This window comes from Pagrus major, chromosome 13 (genome assembly GCF_040436345.1).
Source record: "Pagrus major chromosome 13, Pma_NU_1.0".
NCBI lineage: Eukaryota > Metazoa > Chordata > Actinopteri > Spariformes > Sparidae > Pagrus > Pagrus major.
Window position 1 is genome coordinate 23,326,521 of NC_133227.1, and position 17,486 is coordinate 23,344,006.

General features: G+C 39.2%; 1 protein-coding gene across 1 annotated transcript; it reads left to right on the forward strand.

The window, feature by feature from the left end:
* Positions 1 to 247: 247 nt before the first annotated feature.
* csf1rb (colony stimulating factor 1 receptor, b) lies at positions 248 to 17,094 on the forward strand. Its single transcript, XM_073479213.1, has 21 exons — positions 248 to 433; positions 9,097 to 9,372; positions 9,469 to 9,774; positions 10,001 to 10,137; positions 10,221 to 10,383; positions 10,688 to 11,075; positions 11,360 to 11,475; positions 11,781 to 11,889; positions 12,213 to 12,382; positions 12,489 to 12,589; positions 13,114 to 13,240; positions 13,447 to 13,551; positions 13,646 to 13,756; positions 13,980 to 14,139; positions 14,405 to 14,478; positions 14,599 to 14,687; positions 14,977 to 15,099; positions 15,337 to 15,448; positions 15,734 to 15,833; positions 15,905 to 16,031; positions 16,120 to 17,094. Exons 1-21 carry the CDS (start codon positions 376 to 378, stop codon positions 16,270 to 16,272), a joined length of 3,105 nt encoding a protein of 1,034 aa, XP_073335314.1. The 5' UTR covers positions 248 to 375; the 3' UTR covers positions 16,273 to 17,094.
* Positions 17,095 to 17,486: the final 392 nt, after the last annotated feature.

A 17,486-nucleotide genomic window follows, 5' to 3' on the forward strand; every position in this document is an offset into this window, starting at 1 on the left:
TGAACAGCACACCTGTCAATCTCGACCAAAAACCACAGGAAGACTTCACTTTTTTGACCGGTTTCAAAATAAAACAAATCAATGTGTTGAGTCTGATCTCGATGAAAGAAAGAGCTGATGACATCACAACGTCTGCGATGCACTTTGATTTCGTTTGATTTATTTGAAGTATTTCACGATTTTTATCAGGCAGTAAGAGTCTGAAAGCAGCACGAAGCCTGCTTCACTTTCTTCTCTTGCTTCCCTCAGAGCACAGGGTGGTGTCTTGTCAGGTGGAGGGTGGGTGGTGTGGGTGGAGTGTAGCCGCTGTTGACACAGAGGAAGTTTGGCTCCTTCAGTTTGACTTCAACAGTCACCAGAGACAGAAAGAGAAAGATGAAGATTTATTTTGTGGTGCTGTGGATCGCCCTCAGTGGCTGCTACTCTGCTGAAGGTCAGAAAAACAAACTTTATTTACCCTTAAACAACTTTTTATTAACCGGGTATCAATGCTTCTTTAAGGGTTTAGTATCTGTATTCGTGTGTGAAAGGAAAACATGTACAGGAATTAAAGCATGCACAACATTTCACGATGAAATGATCCATGGACGATGAAGTTATACTAATTAGTAATGATAAATGTTATTGAATATTACAGTTTGTAAGCATATATATTACTGTTGTCAGATGTAAACCTCATATCTGTGTGTCAGATGTTCATAAAGTACCATTAATGAACTGACACCACAACACTTTTGTGGTTGTGGTGGTTTTTTAATGGTTATAGACGCATCAATAATAATTATAAACACTTTTTACACCTGTTAATCGACAGTAATTAGCTGTTTGTGCAACAGTGACCATTTATTATCCGTTAATTACTGCTCATTAACAGTTATTAAATGGTATTTACCAGGTTTTAATGCTTCTTTAAGGGTTTAGTATCTTTATCAATGTTTGAAGGAAAACAAGTTAAAAAATAAAAGCATGTCGCAACATTTCACAATAAAACGATTCATGAACAATAAGGTTAAAGTTGTAACTGTACAAATTAGAAATGATAAATGTTATTTAATATCAAACAACAGTTTGTAGGCATATGCATTACTGTTGTCAGATGTAAACCGCATATCTGTGTGTCAGATGTTCATAAGTACCATTATTAACCATTAATGAACTGCTAACAAACTATTTTATATCCCCATAAATCAGCTGTAATTACCTGTCAAAAGGATTGTTTATTATCTGTTAATTACTGCTGATTAACAGTTATTAACTGTTTTTTAAAAGTTAATTAAGTAACGCTTTATAATAACCATAATTAATACATGGTAAGTGTATAGTTAATTAAATGTTAGTTAATAGTTATTGGACTGTTAACAATGAAATTCTTTGCTCATTACTCGTTAAATAATGACACTTTGGGATTGCAGCCGACTCGTCCTACAATCCCAAAGCGTCAGTTTCTGACAAGTTGGGACTGAGACTCAAAATTCAACATTTTCTTTGTCGGCAGTGATATGTTGTGATTTCTTTCTTGTGACAAATGTACTTATTGTAAGTCGCTTTGGACAAAAGCGTCTGCTAAATGCCCTAAATTGTATTAACATCTGACACACAGTGTCAAATGAAGTAATTAAGTAATCAGGACTGAGCAGGGGAAAATACAGAATATACAAAATATGTATTCAAATACATATAAATATAGACAAATATAGACATATATGTTATGATGCAAAAAGCAACAAACAGATGAATCGGGTTCCTCTCATGAAATAAACAAGGAACATTTCTTCAACACTTTACACACAAATAAAAAATCATAATTGCTGCTGCTTTATGTAATCTTCTTCCTTATCCTCCTCCTCTTCTTCTTCTTCTTCTTCTTCTTCTTCTTCTTCTTCTTCTTCTTCTTCTTCCTCTTCTCCATATTCTCCTTCTTCTGTCTTCTTCCAATCTGCCCTCTTCTTCATTTTCTTCCTCTTTTTTTCACCATCATCATCTTCTTCTCCATCTTCTTCTTTGTCATCTTCTGCGTTTTCATGATCTTTTACATCTTCTTCTTCGCCTTCAGTTTCTTATACTTCTACTTCCATGTCTTCTTCATTATCATCTCCTTCATCTTCTCCCTCTTCTTCTTCGTCTCCCTCTTCTTCTTCTTCTTCCACTACAAGACGGTTGTGGATCTAAACATGTTGCTGTGGTGACCAGTTCCTCACCACTCCCACAGAGTTCTAACAAAGAAGAAGTGAGACAAGGAAGTAAAGGGACCCCCCAACACACACATTATCCGTAGTGTGTGTGAGTGTGTGTGTGTGTGTGTGTGTGTGTGTGTGTGTGTGTGTGTGTGTGTGTGTGTGTGTGTGTGTGTGTGTGTGGTCTCTGGTAGAAAATGTGTTTCCTGACTTTCTGAGGTTTCATCACACCGACCCCCCCGACACTGAAACCTTTTAACTGCAGGATTTTTTCCAAAACAGAACTCAGATCTGTTGATAAAAAAACCTCACATCTCCGTGTTTTCAGTCAATTAGAGAATTACATTTAAAACCCTGATCATCAGTAATAATTGAAGCTATTAATCCATCAAACTCTCAGAGGTTTTGTTTCTGTTTTGAATCGTTGTGTTGCAACTCTGAGACGTTTTCACATGTTGTTTTATAAACCAAACAATGAATCGCTTCATGTGTGAACTCACCTGAACAAACACACTTCCTGCTCAGGTCTGACAAGGTTTATCAACAGAAACTAATACAAATGTTTCCATTTTTAACCCTTAAATAAACTGTGAAGTCAGCCAAATCTATCTGTTCCTGAAAAGAGAAACAGTGGAGATACAAGGTTTTAACTCTCCAACATGAAATATTAAAACAGATTTTATATATTGTCTTCGATTTTAAATATCTTTATATCATGATATGACATAAATGTCGTCTGTTCTTGGTTTTAAAGGCTGCGTTACAGTAATGTCATTTCCTGAACTCAACAGACTGTTCTACTTGTTCTAATACTCGTCTTTACCCACTCAGTCATTATATCAACATTACTGATGATTATTGATCAGAAAGCTCATTGTGTTAATATTTTGTCAAAGTACCAATAGTCAGCCCTACGATATTGTTGCAATATCGATATTGAAGTAGGGCCTATTTGGTGATGTTTTAAATAAACATTAAAAGGCCAAAAAAGAAAAAAGGCCTCTTAAGTAAAGTAATAAAGTACAGGCTCTAAAATGTATGTAAATGTAAGTATAAAAGTAAAAAGTAACCCTCTGAAGGATAGTCCTACCAACCATTTCTGTGCAAAACTAACTGAAGCTCATGTCAAATTGATATGTTCCTAAATGCACCACAAAGATAATTGATTGTTGAGTCTCATTCCCAGGAAGTCAAATAGCAACATTTTGTGTTGGTAAAGCATTGTGAATAATGATGATCGATAATTCCCCTCAAGTGCATTAAAACTTAAGTAACAAGTAATAAAAAACATACTTAATACTCAAGTTTAGTACAGATACCTGCAAAATCTTAAGTGCAGTAACAAAGTACCTGTTCTTCGTTACTTCCCACCTCTGGGGTTGTGTACATTGACCCGGTGAAAGAAAATATGTTGCTAATATAAGACAATTTTTTTCCACTGGATCTAATGCTAATGCTACCAGCAACTGTGTGTGCGAGGAAAAACCTGGAGCTACAGTGAGTTCAGAGTGAGTTCAGAGTGAGTCGGGTTGAGGAGTCTTCCCAGTTATAGTGGGGCCATAGAGCCCATTATATTTTATCCATTAATACTCATTAATTACCATAATCACATGAAAGCCCCATTGTACTGATTGATAACCATTAATATCCATTAATAAGCCTGTTCACTGACCCTGAAGAGTTGTTATAATGATGCTGCTGATGTAGATGTGAAATATTGAGTTATGCGTCACTAACGCAGTCGGGAAGTCTTAAATTGCTCAATGTCTTCGTCATGAAGGGGTTTAAAGGCTCTGATGCTGCTCAGTGTTTCCCAGCATGCTTCAGGCGGGATCTTTATAGCTGACGGTAATGAGAGAGTTTACTCCTACGTGGGTTTTTTACTTTCTAATTTGAGGTTTACACACGCTGAAGGTGGAAGTGAATCATGTAGAGTCAAATATGAACAGAGATTTCAGGAGCTGCAGCTTCCTGAAACATAACAACCTGTTAATGAAGCCTTTGTGTGATTTTACATTGATCAGTTGATCAATCAAAATAACGTTAATAACGATAATGTTGATGTTGATGAAAGGAGCAGTTTGTAACCTTTGTATTTTGTGTGTGTGTGTATATATACACATATAAATAACCTCACGAAATGTAAATAAATGAAATCCTCTTACTTCTGCTTTCCTTAAAAAACAGAAAAATACAACTGTACACCGTCAAAACTCAGTTGCCTTGTTAACTCTTAATAAAATCTAGTAGGAAGTCAAAAAATTTCCGAGTATCAAGTTGGAAACTTTGAATGAGTCAAAATACATTTTTACAGTATCAGGCAAGTCTGCTGGACTTTCCTGGAAACATTCAAGGCGTCAGCCCCATACATCTGACCCGGCCCAGGTCCAACCAGAGGAAAACCAAGAAGAAGGCAAAAAAAGAAGAGTAAGAGACAAAGAAGAGCAGAAAATCAAAAAATGAAGATGACATCACAGCTAGTTTAGAGCCAATCACAGTATGAAACCTACAAAAGGGACATGTTGTGTGCAACCATTTTAGATTCTGGATTTTTACACGAGGGCGACAGAATATTTAACCGGTTTATTTGACTTTCTTTGTTAAAAAGCAAAAAAACAAATCAGATGCAAACATTACGACATCTTGAGTTAAACATGTGGCGGATCATTTAATATAGAAATGGACAAAAACAACTTCTTGTTACAGTTAAAAAAACTCTTCAACTCTCTGAACTTTGTCTTTATTTCATAAAGCAGCAGGACCATGCTGCCAGACTGCTGACACACACACACACACACACACACACACACACACACACACACACACACACACACACTGCTGACTGTTTCACTTCTTGTTCTGATTGTGAAACCCAATGACACGCATCTTCAACTGTCACATGAAGCTTGACAACAAATCCGGCTGATTAAATCTGAATATTGATCAAATAAGTGATCAATCAGGGACACATGATGAACACTGATGATCTTTACTCATTTCAAGATGACTACTCTGTTATCAGGTTGAACTGTGGTTCTTTAGCTCATATCTTTTCAGTTAACATTTTTCTCTGAATTTCAGAAAAGAGTTGCAAACTTGCAGTTTGAGGCCTGAATCACGTTTGAGATAACGACAGAGTTACAGCAGCACATGTTCATGGTGTAACAGATGGTGTATTTCCTGTGTCGCACTACAAGAACAGACAGATCACTTTATTGGGATTTACGTGTTGTTTTGTATTTACAGTAGATTTGTTGAGAAAACGTAAAAATGTTTCGTAATAAAGAAAACAAAATCTTTCGTCAGTGGGCTAAATTTGATTGCTGGAGGCTCAGATTTTGTCCGCAGGCCGCTGCTGTAAAAGATGGAGGATTAAATCCAAAGTTAAGCATCATGAGTTCCTCCACATGTTAACAGAAGACATTTAGAGGTTTCTATTAATCTAATAATCTTATAACATGTTATTCATCAGGTTGAAAGCAGACATGTACAGTTGGTTTCATGAATCTGACTTTCGAAAAACAAATGTCACAGGAAGTGATGTCGGAGATTTGAGAGATGAATAGAAAATAGAATAAAGGTCATTAAGTTTCTGCTAGTTCTCCTTAAATGTTTCTTTAATGGATCCCCTAAATGTTTCTGAAATCATCACGTTTATGTTCAAACTCAAGTTTGTTTATTTATACTTAATTTCTGACTGATCAGGTTACATACTACAATACCCATGAGGCTCTGCTTTTGTTGCTGTGCAGAGGAAGCCAGTCAGAGTTGTGGTGAATAAAAGCACTTGGTGGCTGAATTTAAAAGCAAAATAATTGAAGCTGCAAGTTGTTTTCATTTTTTCTTCACAGTGTCATCTGTAGCAGTTTAAATGCACCATGGGAGCTGTGGTTTATGGTTGCAGAGTTTATATGTCTTCATGGATAGAAAGTGTTTATCTTATTGGGACAAATCTTAATGCGTTACTTTACTCTGCTGTTTACTCTGACTTTTATTAGCGACCATATATTTAGTATGTTAGCAGCTGTTTGGAGGCCTACACCTGCAGTTGTAACGTTGGCCTTCACACTGAGTGATGGTGTGTCATGTTCATTGTTTCTGTGACTTGTTAATTAGATATGTGGTGCTATATTGAGCTAAGATCATTTTTATTGAGTTGTATTAGGGCATTTTACCCTTGACTCCCTTGAGGAGGTGTAATATGTATTTGTTATATTTTGTTCTTGTTTATTTTGGTAAATCAGTTGATGAGAATGTCTGTCTATACAAGATGGAAGCAGAAAATGCTGTGTTGCAATCGTCACCCTAAAATATTATTTTTATATTTTGCAGCATATTAAATGTGTCACACCAGTTTGAGCCTGCGAGACATCTTTCTGGGCACCGCTACATAAGGAACGTGTACAGATCTACAGCTATGTAACATGGCTGTTGTGTCAATCAAAACAAACACATCTCTAAACATCTCCACTAATTGAAAATCAGAGGAACGTGAGTGTAAAAACTGAAGTTTTGACTTCAGTCGTCTTCACTGCAGGTGATCACCATGACGTCGATCCCGCTGCCATGACGATGGGCGCTGCCCAGTCAGATGCCCACTCACAGCCAAAGCTGTTGGACCTGGTCCAGAATCAGCAGCAGGATCAGCCGTGGAAGACGGAGGTCCTGGATCTCCTGAGAGAGCTGGTCCTAATCCAGAAGGAGCTCTCTAAGAGCCAAGTCCAGGTGGTTGAACTGCTTGGCACACTGGGAACTCAGGTGGGTCGAGTTTAGTTCAGTTCAGGTCAAGTCAAGTTAAGTTAAGTTAAGTTTTATTTAGGTCATGTTTAGTTTAGTTTAAGTTTAATTTACTGTACTTCAAATAAAAGCCAGATCTCAAATAATGGCCGGGAGCATGTTTGACACAAATAAATACAAGCTATAGATAAAAACGAGGGTGAATAAACTACCGTCGCCTGCCATTTATGTAATTAAATGTAATTTAAGAAACTCAACAATTTAATTGTGCTAGTTTCAACACTTTTTTGTTATACTGATCGAAAGCGTTATTGCCCTGTTTCAGCCACTGCGGGTATGTTAATGTCTCAGCCAACTATAGTTTATAGTAATGACAAAGTACCAATCGATGGCAGTAGCTGCACCTGAAGTATTGTAATGAAACAGTGCAAGTCATTGAGTTTTCCACAACAAATTTCTGCAAATAAAACCCTTGTTAGAAATTGAAGGGATTCTGTTCACTGAAACACTTGCAGACTTTTAATTTGAAACGGATACTCCGTACTAACTAATTTATCTCAGGTTTATTTATTTAAATAAGATTTAGACAAGGTTTAGTTTAGTTTATCTCAGGTTTATTTGGTTTAGATAGGGTTTGAAAAGATTTAGTTAAGTTTATATGAGTAGGACTTTTAAAGTCTTACTTAAAGATCACATTTGAATTATATCATCATCTACATCTGACATCTAATCTGACTCTAACTGAGCTAACGTTCTGATGTTGTGTCCTCAGGGTTCCCAGCAGATCCAGGATCTGCAGAACGTGGCTCGTCATCAGAGTCTGCTGGTTGAAAACCACCAGGCTTTACTGCTGCAGACATCCCGCATCGCCACCCACCTGCAGGAAATGAACAAGAAACCTCCTGTCCTGGAGGTCACTGGTCCGGGCCATTAAGATCCTCTGATTGTCCACAGGCAGCCAATGAGATCCTCTGTTTGTACCGACAGTGGGATATGTTCTAGGCCAGCCAATAAGGTTGATTTGTTCTGACTGAGCTGGCCAATGATTTACATCTTCTAGCAGCTAACCAATGAGATTGCCTGTTATTAACCAGTCAGTTAATCAATGGTAATCAGTATGCTGACATTGATAATCAAAGCATTAATACTTGTTTTTCTTGAAATAAGATTTAGAAAATTGCATAAACCAAATACATTGTTTCATGAAATCAAAAATAGAAGTGAAGAAGCATCACTGGACGAGCTAACAGCTTGTTGTAATGTCAGTGAGTAATCCTTGATTTTTCATCTGTGAACTGTCTTACATCGTCTCTGTTGTATCGCCTTTTCTTTTCTGATTTTAAATAAAATCATGTTATATCATCCATCCATTGTGGCGTTTCTGTTTTCTACTCTGTCTATTGTTAGTGTATCACAGTAGTAATATTCAGTATTGTGTGCGGTTTTACTCAACACTGCCTTTTTGGCTGGAGCACAACAAAGTTGAACCAGCCTAACACATAGGTCTGTCCCACTGAGTGATGAAGTAACACCATTGATTGTTTGATTGTAGTTTCTCCACTGGTCGTTGCTCTCTCTTTATTTTTAAATATTATTTTTATTTTCGTGGCAGTCATATGCACAGTTGTAGTGGAATGAAATATGGAATATCACGATCGAAAGATGCCTGTTTGAACTTTTCTATTCAATAAAGTGAGAAAAGAAAAACAAACAAAAAAAGAAAATTGGAGCCCATTCATCTTGAATTTAAAGATGCAATGATTTCTCTTTTGCCATGTGTACCCTCACAGTAAAACACTGTTGAGCATTAAAAAAAAAGTTCTGCAGCAAGGTGCAGTGGCCCCAGGAGCACATCGGCCATACACGCTCCAACCACCAGGTTTCAACCTAGTCCTGTTCATTTAAACTCAATTTTTATCCAGGCTAACTACATAGCTCCATGGATGGCCACCACTTTCATTCAGGCGTAAATGTCTCGACAACTGGTGAATGGATTGTGATGAAGTTCATTTAACACATTATTGTTCCCCTCACGATGAACAGTAATGACACTGGTGATCAATTTATCCTTATCATGTGAAATGATAAGGGAAAATCAAAATGTGCCGGACGGATCATAGAGTTTGGTTCAGATATTCATTGTTTGCCAAAGTTATTGAATTGATTTACTGTTTGATTGTTTCAGAGCCTCCTGATCCTCCATTGGTCCGTCTGAACTCTGACCTCCTGCCAAACCAAACTGAGGTGGTTCTGACAGCTGGTACCCCCTTCGGCCTCAGTTGTCATGGTAACGGTTCAGTCCGATGGTCCTCTACTGCGTTCAGTCTTATGTACGATGACAATCTGCAGGATCTGGTGCAAGTACAGAAGTCGAACCCCAGGCACACCGGGACATACCGCTGTGGGTACACCAACCGGAGCCTGGAACACCTGTACACGTGGATCCACCTGTACGTCAAAGGTAAGATGAGCTGAGGTCACGCCCCCTGCCAGAGTCAGACAGATGAATTCAGTTTTCTTAAAATTACCTTCATTTCCCATAATGCCCTTCTCTCAGATCCTGCTCGCCCCAGCAGCGTTTTCATCACACCTCGCAGAGCCCCTGAATTCAAGGAAGACCAGGACTTCCTATTCAGATGTCTACTGACTGACCCTTCAGTCACTAACCTCACCCTCCAATCCGACGGCAGCAGTGGGGGAAGGCGGCAAGGCCTGCCTTGGGGCATGAATGTGACTTTTGACCCCAAGAGAGGAGCCTTGATTCGAGACCTGCAGAGGTCGTTCAACGGACGCTACTTTTGTTCAGGCTGGAAGGACGGACAGCAGTTCAAATCCGAAGCTGTTGACGTTCGGGTGGTCCCCAGTAAGACCTGTCTTACTACCTGTCTCTGTCTGTTTACCTGTCTGTCTGTACCCCAGTCTATGCACCTGTGGACCTGCCGGTGCTTCCCTAAAAAGTTTTGACTGTGACTTTCTGTAAAGTTGCTGGTGGTCCAAAGTGATACCTGTCTCTCTGTTGGTCTGTCTTGGGTTATGTCCAATTCTGCTTGTCTCCCAAGTGACCTGTCTGTCTACCTATCTGTCTGCAGGGTTGCGTCATCCTCCCTCCGTGTCTGTCAGTCAGGCTGTAGTGGTCCGTCTGGAAGGAGAGAAGTTTGAGGTCACCTGTCTGAGCAGTAACCCCAACCATTTCCACAACCTCACCTGGACAGACCCGAACAAAAAGGTCAGAGATCAGAGGTCACCTGTGTGTCTTTACACCCGACAAACTGTCTGTTCTGATTTTCATTGGTTGTTTGTTTTTTCCAGAAGCTAAATGTCCCTGTTAAACGTAAACCGTTTGACAGCCGCCATTGCATGGAAAGCACTGTGACAATCTCTGCTGTCAATCAGACACACGGGGGAACCTACACCTGCACAGCTATCAATGACGCTGGAGTCGCCACGGCTACCACACAGCTCAGAGTTCTGGGTATAAACATTTGGTGACAATACAAGATAATAAACTTGTGGGATTAATATTTTATTAATCTGGAATTAGATAATAATGAGAACTCAGGAATAAAATTAAGAAACAAGGGAATGAGATAAAAATTCAAGGGAATAACATTACTATAAGAGACAAAATAACCTGATCAAGTGATAGCGTGATCAAGATAATAAGCTTGGGAGAAAAATTATTTTTGTACTGGTTTCAGTTCCAAATGAGTCTCTGCATCAACATGGATAGACTGATCTTAGCGTGATATTTACTTTCTCTTCTCTTTTCCTACCAGATGGCCCCTACCTGTGGATCTACCTGCAGCCGATGCAGCATGCTAACACTAACAACAAGACCACAGAAGTCAATGAGGAACTGGTTGCTAACATTAGCAGCATGCCGATGAAGGTGCAAGGACCGCTTGAAGCTAAAATTAGCAGTGGTTCATTAGAAGTGAACAAGGAATTAATATCTAATGTTAGCACCAATAGAATGGATGCAAAAGGGGATAGCAGTGCTAATATCAACGGCAGCAGCATGGTGGAGGTCTATGAAGGTCGAGATGTGATGCTGACATTTGTGATGGAGTCGTATCCTCCAATCAGGAACCAGCGCTGGACGATAACAAACGCCAACAACAACAACACAGTGTACCAAGAGAGCTACACTGCTAACAGCTACAGGTTAGCATGCTAAGAGCTACAGGCTAGCATTATGAGACTTCTACCATAGATCAGGAAAAGACCTGCTACACCAACAATATCACCTTAAGGTTTGTTATTGTTGATGTTATGGTGATATTGTTTATTTTAAGGTTTGTCAAGCTACAGCAGCCAGACTTGTTTGTTAAGATTGCATTGTTGGTGATGTTATCAGGCCCAGCAACTTTACGCATATTCATGCCATTGTTGGTGTTGTTTGTTAAGGTGGTATTGTGGGCATTAAGGTGGTGTTTGTCATGGTTAAGGTCGGAAGCGAGTTTGCTGTTGCCGCGAGTTCGTCAGGAGGATCGAGGTCGATACTCATTCCACTTCTCCAACTCATACATCAGCGGCTCACAGAACATCGACATTTACATTTACCGTGAGAAACTTTGAATTGTCTTTTTTTTCCTACTTGCTTTTTCTTCTCCTCTTCTTCATCCTCTTCTACTTTTTCTTCCTCTTCCTCAATACTGCAATTTTCCCTTTTCTCTTTCTGATGATCACACAATCTATTTATTCTGGCAACCTGTAAATCTTAAAATCTGTCAATAATTTCATAATGGTAAGGAGAAATAATTAATTATCAGATAAAACAATGTGAAGTTTTACTTTGTTACATTTTTTTCTGCCACTGTTGTAATCTTCTGAGTTTAAGAAACATAAAAAATGTACTTTATCTTCCAGGTCCTCCGAGTGCCGCTATCAGTTTGGAGAATGACACTCTGACCTGCAGAAGCTCTGGACATCCACTACCCACAATCCTCTGGTACACCTGCCCAGGGATCCAGGACACGTATGTACAAACCAGATTGACAGTGATAACTGCTCCCAGCACCTCCTACAGGCTGCAAAGTTCAGCAACATCCTGATGATGTATCTGTTTATCTGAAGCAAAAATAAATATAATATTAAACCTTATTCATAATTTTTCAGAGTTGCAAAGTGCTTTATGTGAGAAAATCAAGATAAAACATGTCTGTACAGTTAATTAAAATAAATCAGGGAGAGAATTAAATAGAATAAAATAACCAATAAAATAAGAAGAAATGAATAAACAACAAAAAAGACCAAACAAAGCACCAAAGACCCTGATCGCCACCTTCTCCTCCTCTGCAGGTGTGGAGATGTCTCCACCTACCGGGTTTCCCCAGATGATGTGACCTCACAGGTGGACGAGGAGGAAGTCAGAAAACACCTGACCCTTCCTCTGTCAGCCGGTAATGATGTCACTGCAGAGTGTGTCGCTTACAACCATGTGGGAAAGTCTCGTGAAATCTTTTATCCTCGTAAGTGTCAGAGTATGTTGTTTTATTAGAAAAACCTCATATATGACTAAACATGTGGTCTTGTTGTTGTTGAATAAATGTGTTGTGATGTTTTGTGGTTCTGCAGGACAACCTAAAACACTCTTCACGCAGCCTCTGATTGGAGCTTTGAGTGCTGCTGCCGTACTTCTCCTGCTTTTATTGGTTGTCTTTTACAAGTGGAGACAGGTACGTTTGTTTATTATTACAGGGACAGTATAGAGGTATACCTGCATAATAGACCAATGCTATATACCATGTCCAATTCTGTTTCGTCATGCCCATCACCGATGAACAGTTATACAAATAAACAAAATCCAAATCAATGATGTTGTAAACAAGATATTAACCGTTAGAAACAGGATAATAACTTGAGTAAAAGAGATGAGAACACATTGGAATAAAAACCACTACTGATAACTACTGACATGTTTCTCAAATTATAGATCTGAATGTAAAGTTCAGTGTCCATTGTTAAACATGAGTTTTCAAATCTTGCTGTTAGAAATTGTAGATCCTGTGATAACTGGGTGAAACTTGAGGAGATAGATCTGATAGAAAAATATATCAGAGTATCATCTGCATACATGTTTAACCTGCTCCGTTATTTGATTCTGGTATATTGGATTATATTGGATATATTATACATGGAGTCATTCATCATCACTGCTTCATTCTCAAACTGCTGCCATGTTTTTACTTCTTCTTTTTAGAAACCCAAATATGAGATTCGTTGGAAGATCATCGAGAGCACAGATGGAAACAACTACACCTTTGTTGACCCCACCCAGCTGCCGTACAACTACAAGTGGGAGTTTCCCAGAGACAAACTCCGCCTCGGTACGAGACAGTGTTTAATTCAACATCAGATACTACAATATTAAAGTCAGTTTAACTCTAAACACTATCAGGCTTAAGCCAGGATTTTTACTGAGGTCAATAGTCATGATGTGGGACAATACCATAGTGTTTAACTTTACCTTCTCTCGGTAAAGTTTATTTAGTTTTTATTCTGCAGTGTAGTTTGACCCTGCTCTCTCTGTCAGGTGGTGTTTTGGGATCGGGGGCCTTTGGGAAAGTCGTCGAAGCAACAGCATACGGTCTGGGAAAGGACAACGACGTCACACGGGTCGCCGTCAAGATGCTCAAACGTCCGTCAACAAATCCTCATCTTTATCATCATTACATGTACCAAACATTGTCGTTGTGATGATACAGACTTATGTTTCATGTGTTGATGAACAGCGAGCGCTCTCTCTGTGGAACGTGAAGCTCTGATGTCGGAGCTGAAGATCCTCAGCCATCTTGGTTACCATGACAACATTGTGAACCTATTGGGCGCTTGCACTCAAGGAGGTGATGACAGTTTTAATTGTTAACCACAAATATATAACAATCAGTATCAAACTACAACCATGTCACAAAAGTAGGGATGTGACAATCAAACATATAAATATGACTTCTATTTACTGCCAATAAAACAAATGTGGATCAGTCCGCTGCTGAAAATAGTCCCAATATATACAACAACTGCAGTGAGCATAATCTTTTTAACTTTTGACCTTTGACCTCCCATCAGGCCCCATGTTGATGATCACAGAGTACTGTAGCCATGGTGACTTACTCAACTTCCTGCGGGCTCACGCTCAGGACTTCATGGAGTCCTTTCTGAGTGTTGATGAAGTGGAGGGGGAAGCCTTCTATAAGAACATGGCCGCCCAGCATGCACGGCTCAGGAGGTCTGAAGCTTTTTCTCTTCACGTTAACTGAATAAAATGTTTAAACAGCTGCAACAAAAACACACATTTATTCAACGTTTATAGTTTATGTTAGGCTGATTGAAGAGAGCATGACGTCATCTTTAGCTTCAGTTCATAATGATCTGTATATTTTCTTTATTGTAAAGACAAAATAATTAATCGATAATGAAAATTACTTGCAGCCCTCCCTCTGTACTGATGTCACTATATGTGTGTGTGTGTGTGTGTGTGTTGTGTATTGCAGTGATAGTGGTATATCCTGCTCTTCAGACTATCAGGAGATGCAGCCAGTCCTGAGTCCAGGACAAACAAACCTGGGTAAATGCCTGAACACACATTGAAACTCACCTTAACTCCCCAGAACATATCTGAACACATTCAACTGGTTTTTGTGTCTGAGGTCAAACCTGTCTAACTTTCTGTCTGATTCTCTCTCAGGTGTGCAGACAGGCAGTCTGTTTGTTGGTGACCTCATGAGGTTTTCCCACCAGGTGGCTCAGGGTCTGGACTTCCTGTCCACCAGGAATGTAAGAACACATACATGTGTTTTTCATTCTACATTTTTGAGGACCTTAACTGTCAGAGATGCATTCCCTAGCCCTGCTATTTAAGTTAGTTGAAGTTGTGTGTGCAGAAAAGTCCTACAATCCAAAAATGTTCTTGCAAAGCAGGGCTATGCTAAGCCCTAGCCTATCAGTTGATAAGGACTTAGTTCGAACGGTCTCTCTTTGTGCACCCGTCTCTGTCCTTCTCCGTCCACCTGTCTGCCTCTATGTCACCTGTCTCTCTCTGTCTTTCCACCTGTCTGTCTGTCAGTGTATCCACAGAGATGTAGCAGCGAGGAACGTCCTGCTGACTGATCATTGTGTTGCAAAGATCTGTGACTTCGGTTTGGCCCGAGACATCCGCAACGACGACAGCTACATCGTACAGGGAAATGTTAGTGTTTAACCCTTTCATACTGCACATATTCTATACTTTTACAGTACGTCAGTGTTTAAACTCAACAGCCTGTCGCCTTTAACCTGTCAAACTTTATTTTATCTAAACACAAATGCAGATGCTTAGCTGTTTACTGAAACGAAGTAAACGTTAATAAACCATTAGAACAAATCTACTATCACTTCTGCTTCCTGTCTGTTTTATTTTGACATTTCCTGTGTTTTATTGTGACAGGCTCGTCTCCCTGTGAAGTGGATGGCTCCAGAGAGCATCTTTCAGTGTGTTTACACCATCCAGAGTGACGTCTGGTCCTACGGAGTCTTACTGTGGGAGATCTTCTCTCTGGGTAACCATGGCAACACGTGACATCCAGTCATAATACAGCTCTGATTATGACCAATATTGATTATTGATTGTGACACTGAATTTTTGAGTGGAGGTCATCAGGTATAAATGCTGTTACGTCTCTCCAGACTACAGCGCCCATGAGTTTTAGCGCCACTTGCGACATCATGGTGACATCACACTCAGTCAGAACAACTGAAGCTGTGATTGGATGCTTCTGACAGCAATGCACTCTGGGACTTGTAGTTGACGTCTTTTACCTCTGTGTGTGTGTCTGCCCATACAGGTAAGAGCCCCTACCCAAACGTTGTCGTGGATACCCACTTTTACAAGATGATCAAAGATGGCGGCCACATGAATCAGCCAGACTTCGCTCCAGCAGAGATGTGAGAACACAGACAGACATTTTCTTTTAATGTTAATAAAGTTCTTATGAATCTAACACCTGTCCTCTCAGGTATCAGCTGATGACGCACTGCTGGAGTTTGGAGCCCACGGACAGACCAACGTTTAAAATGATTGCTCAGATCATTAACAGGCTCCTGCCCTCCACCAGTGACACGTCACCATATCACAGCGACCAGGTGAGGATGAATCAATCACCTGTTGTGTGAGCTGGGCCCTCAGCTCCGTCTGACAGGCTGATCGCTTCATTTCTCTTCCTCTCATCAGACGTACAGGAACATCGATGAGTGCAGGGAAGAAGAGGAAGAGGAGATCACAGGAATAAACACACTGAAGAGAGGAGAAGAAGAAGAGCGCCATGATGACAGTGATGATAAGGAGGAGGAGTCAGTGATGAAGAACATCTACCAGCTGTCCTGATCCTCCCTCCCAGTCGAACTGTGTTTCAGTTTCTCATGTTGTTTCCACTGTCCGTTCAAAATGAAACCTTTATTCAAACATTCAGTGTGAACAACCTGAAAACACCTCAACTGTCAACAAAGATGTTGATGAAGGTTCTCAGTCATTCAGGTCATGGTACTTCTAAGGTGCTAATACGTAGGCAAGTGCCTTGTTTCAATTTCTTGAAGACAAAGTTACAACTGTGTCAACAAAGATAAAACTTTCCTGGACCACAAACCAAACTCTGTGTCATTTTCTTTAAAAAAAAAAAAAGTTATGGGGGTGCTATGCCAAAGTATTGTTTTTTTATTTACATAATCTCAGATTTTGTTTATTCATGCAACATTTGTTCTCTGTACATTAAAACCTTAGTAAGATGTCTTTCTTATTCTAAATGTACCTTTTATTGGGCTTATTGTAAAGATAGATCTGAATCAGCTTCATAAAACCACACCTATGCAGTTGCAGCACAATATGACCTTTTATTGATGTCAGTAAAGGTCATAAATTCTACAGAGCAAATGATCTTAAAGGTCAGATTTCAAATTAAAATTCAGGCACAGAAGCAGAGACTAACACTGACTGGATCAGTCTGATCAGGTCTGAACTTTGATTTCAGCAACTTGAAGAGAAGTTTTATTTTGTTTTTTTACACTTTAAATTTCATTGTTTAATCTTTTTGAATCTACACGTTCTGCTCTGTGATTGATCTGAAGTTTGATTTTTATTTTTTGTATTTTTGCTGTCACTTTTGTAAAAAAGAATTTAAAAATAAAAAATAAATTCAAACTAACAAAAGAGCGAGATTGTTTTCACATTCACCTGCTGAAGGAGACTCATCACAAGACATAAAGACGTATATACACAGATTATGTTTTTTTTCAATGAGAGAAGAATTGGACATATGTTTATCATTTATAATCAGTTTATTATGTATGACACACACTATAATGAAGTTGTTAGCAGATTAAAGTGTTTCTGAATGTTTTTGTTATCATATAACTCATGTGGACAAACATACAGAGGCTGCTGTGTAACCAGATAATGAATGGTAATGTATTAAAACACAGCTACATTAGCAGGATATATTTTCTTCCCCTGTCAACTATCTAAACATTACACAAAAATTGAATTTCAATGAATGTTGGATGATAGACTGCACATCACTTGTCACGTAAGTGCAGAAGCGTTGG

Bases quoted from the DNA above. Each gene is read 5' to 3' on its own strand.
- csf1rb (XM_073479213.1), top strand. From the start codon at position 376: ATGAAGATTTATTTTGTGGTGCTGTGGATCGCCCTCAGTGGCTGCTAC. The intron at 9,373-9,468 runs GTAAGATGAGCT...CCCTTCTCTCAG, and splicing joins GATCCACCTGTACGTCAAAG to ATCCTGCTCGCCCCAGCAGC. The intron at 14,479-14,598 runs GTAAATGCCTGA...ATTCTCTCTCAG, and splicing joins TCCAGGACAAACAAACCTGG to GTGTGCAGACAGGCAGTCTG.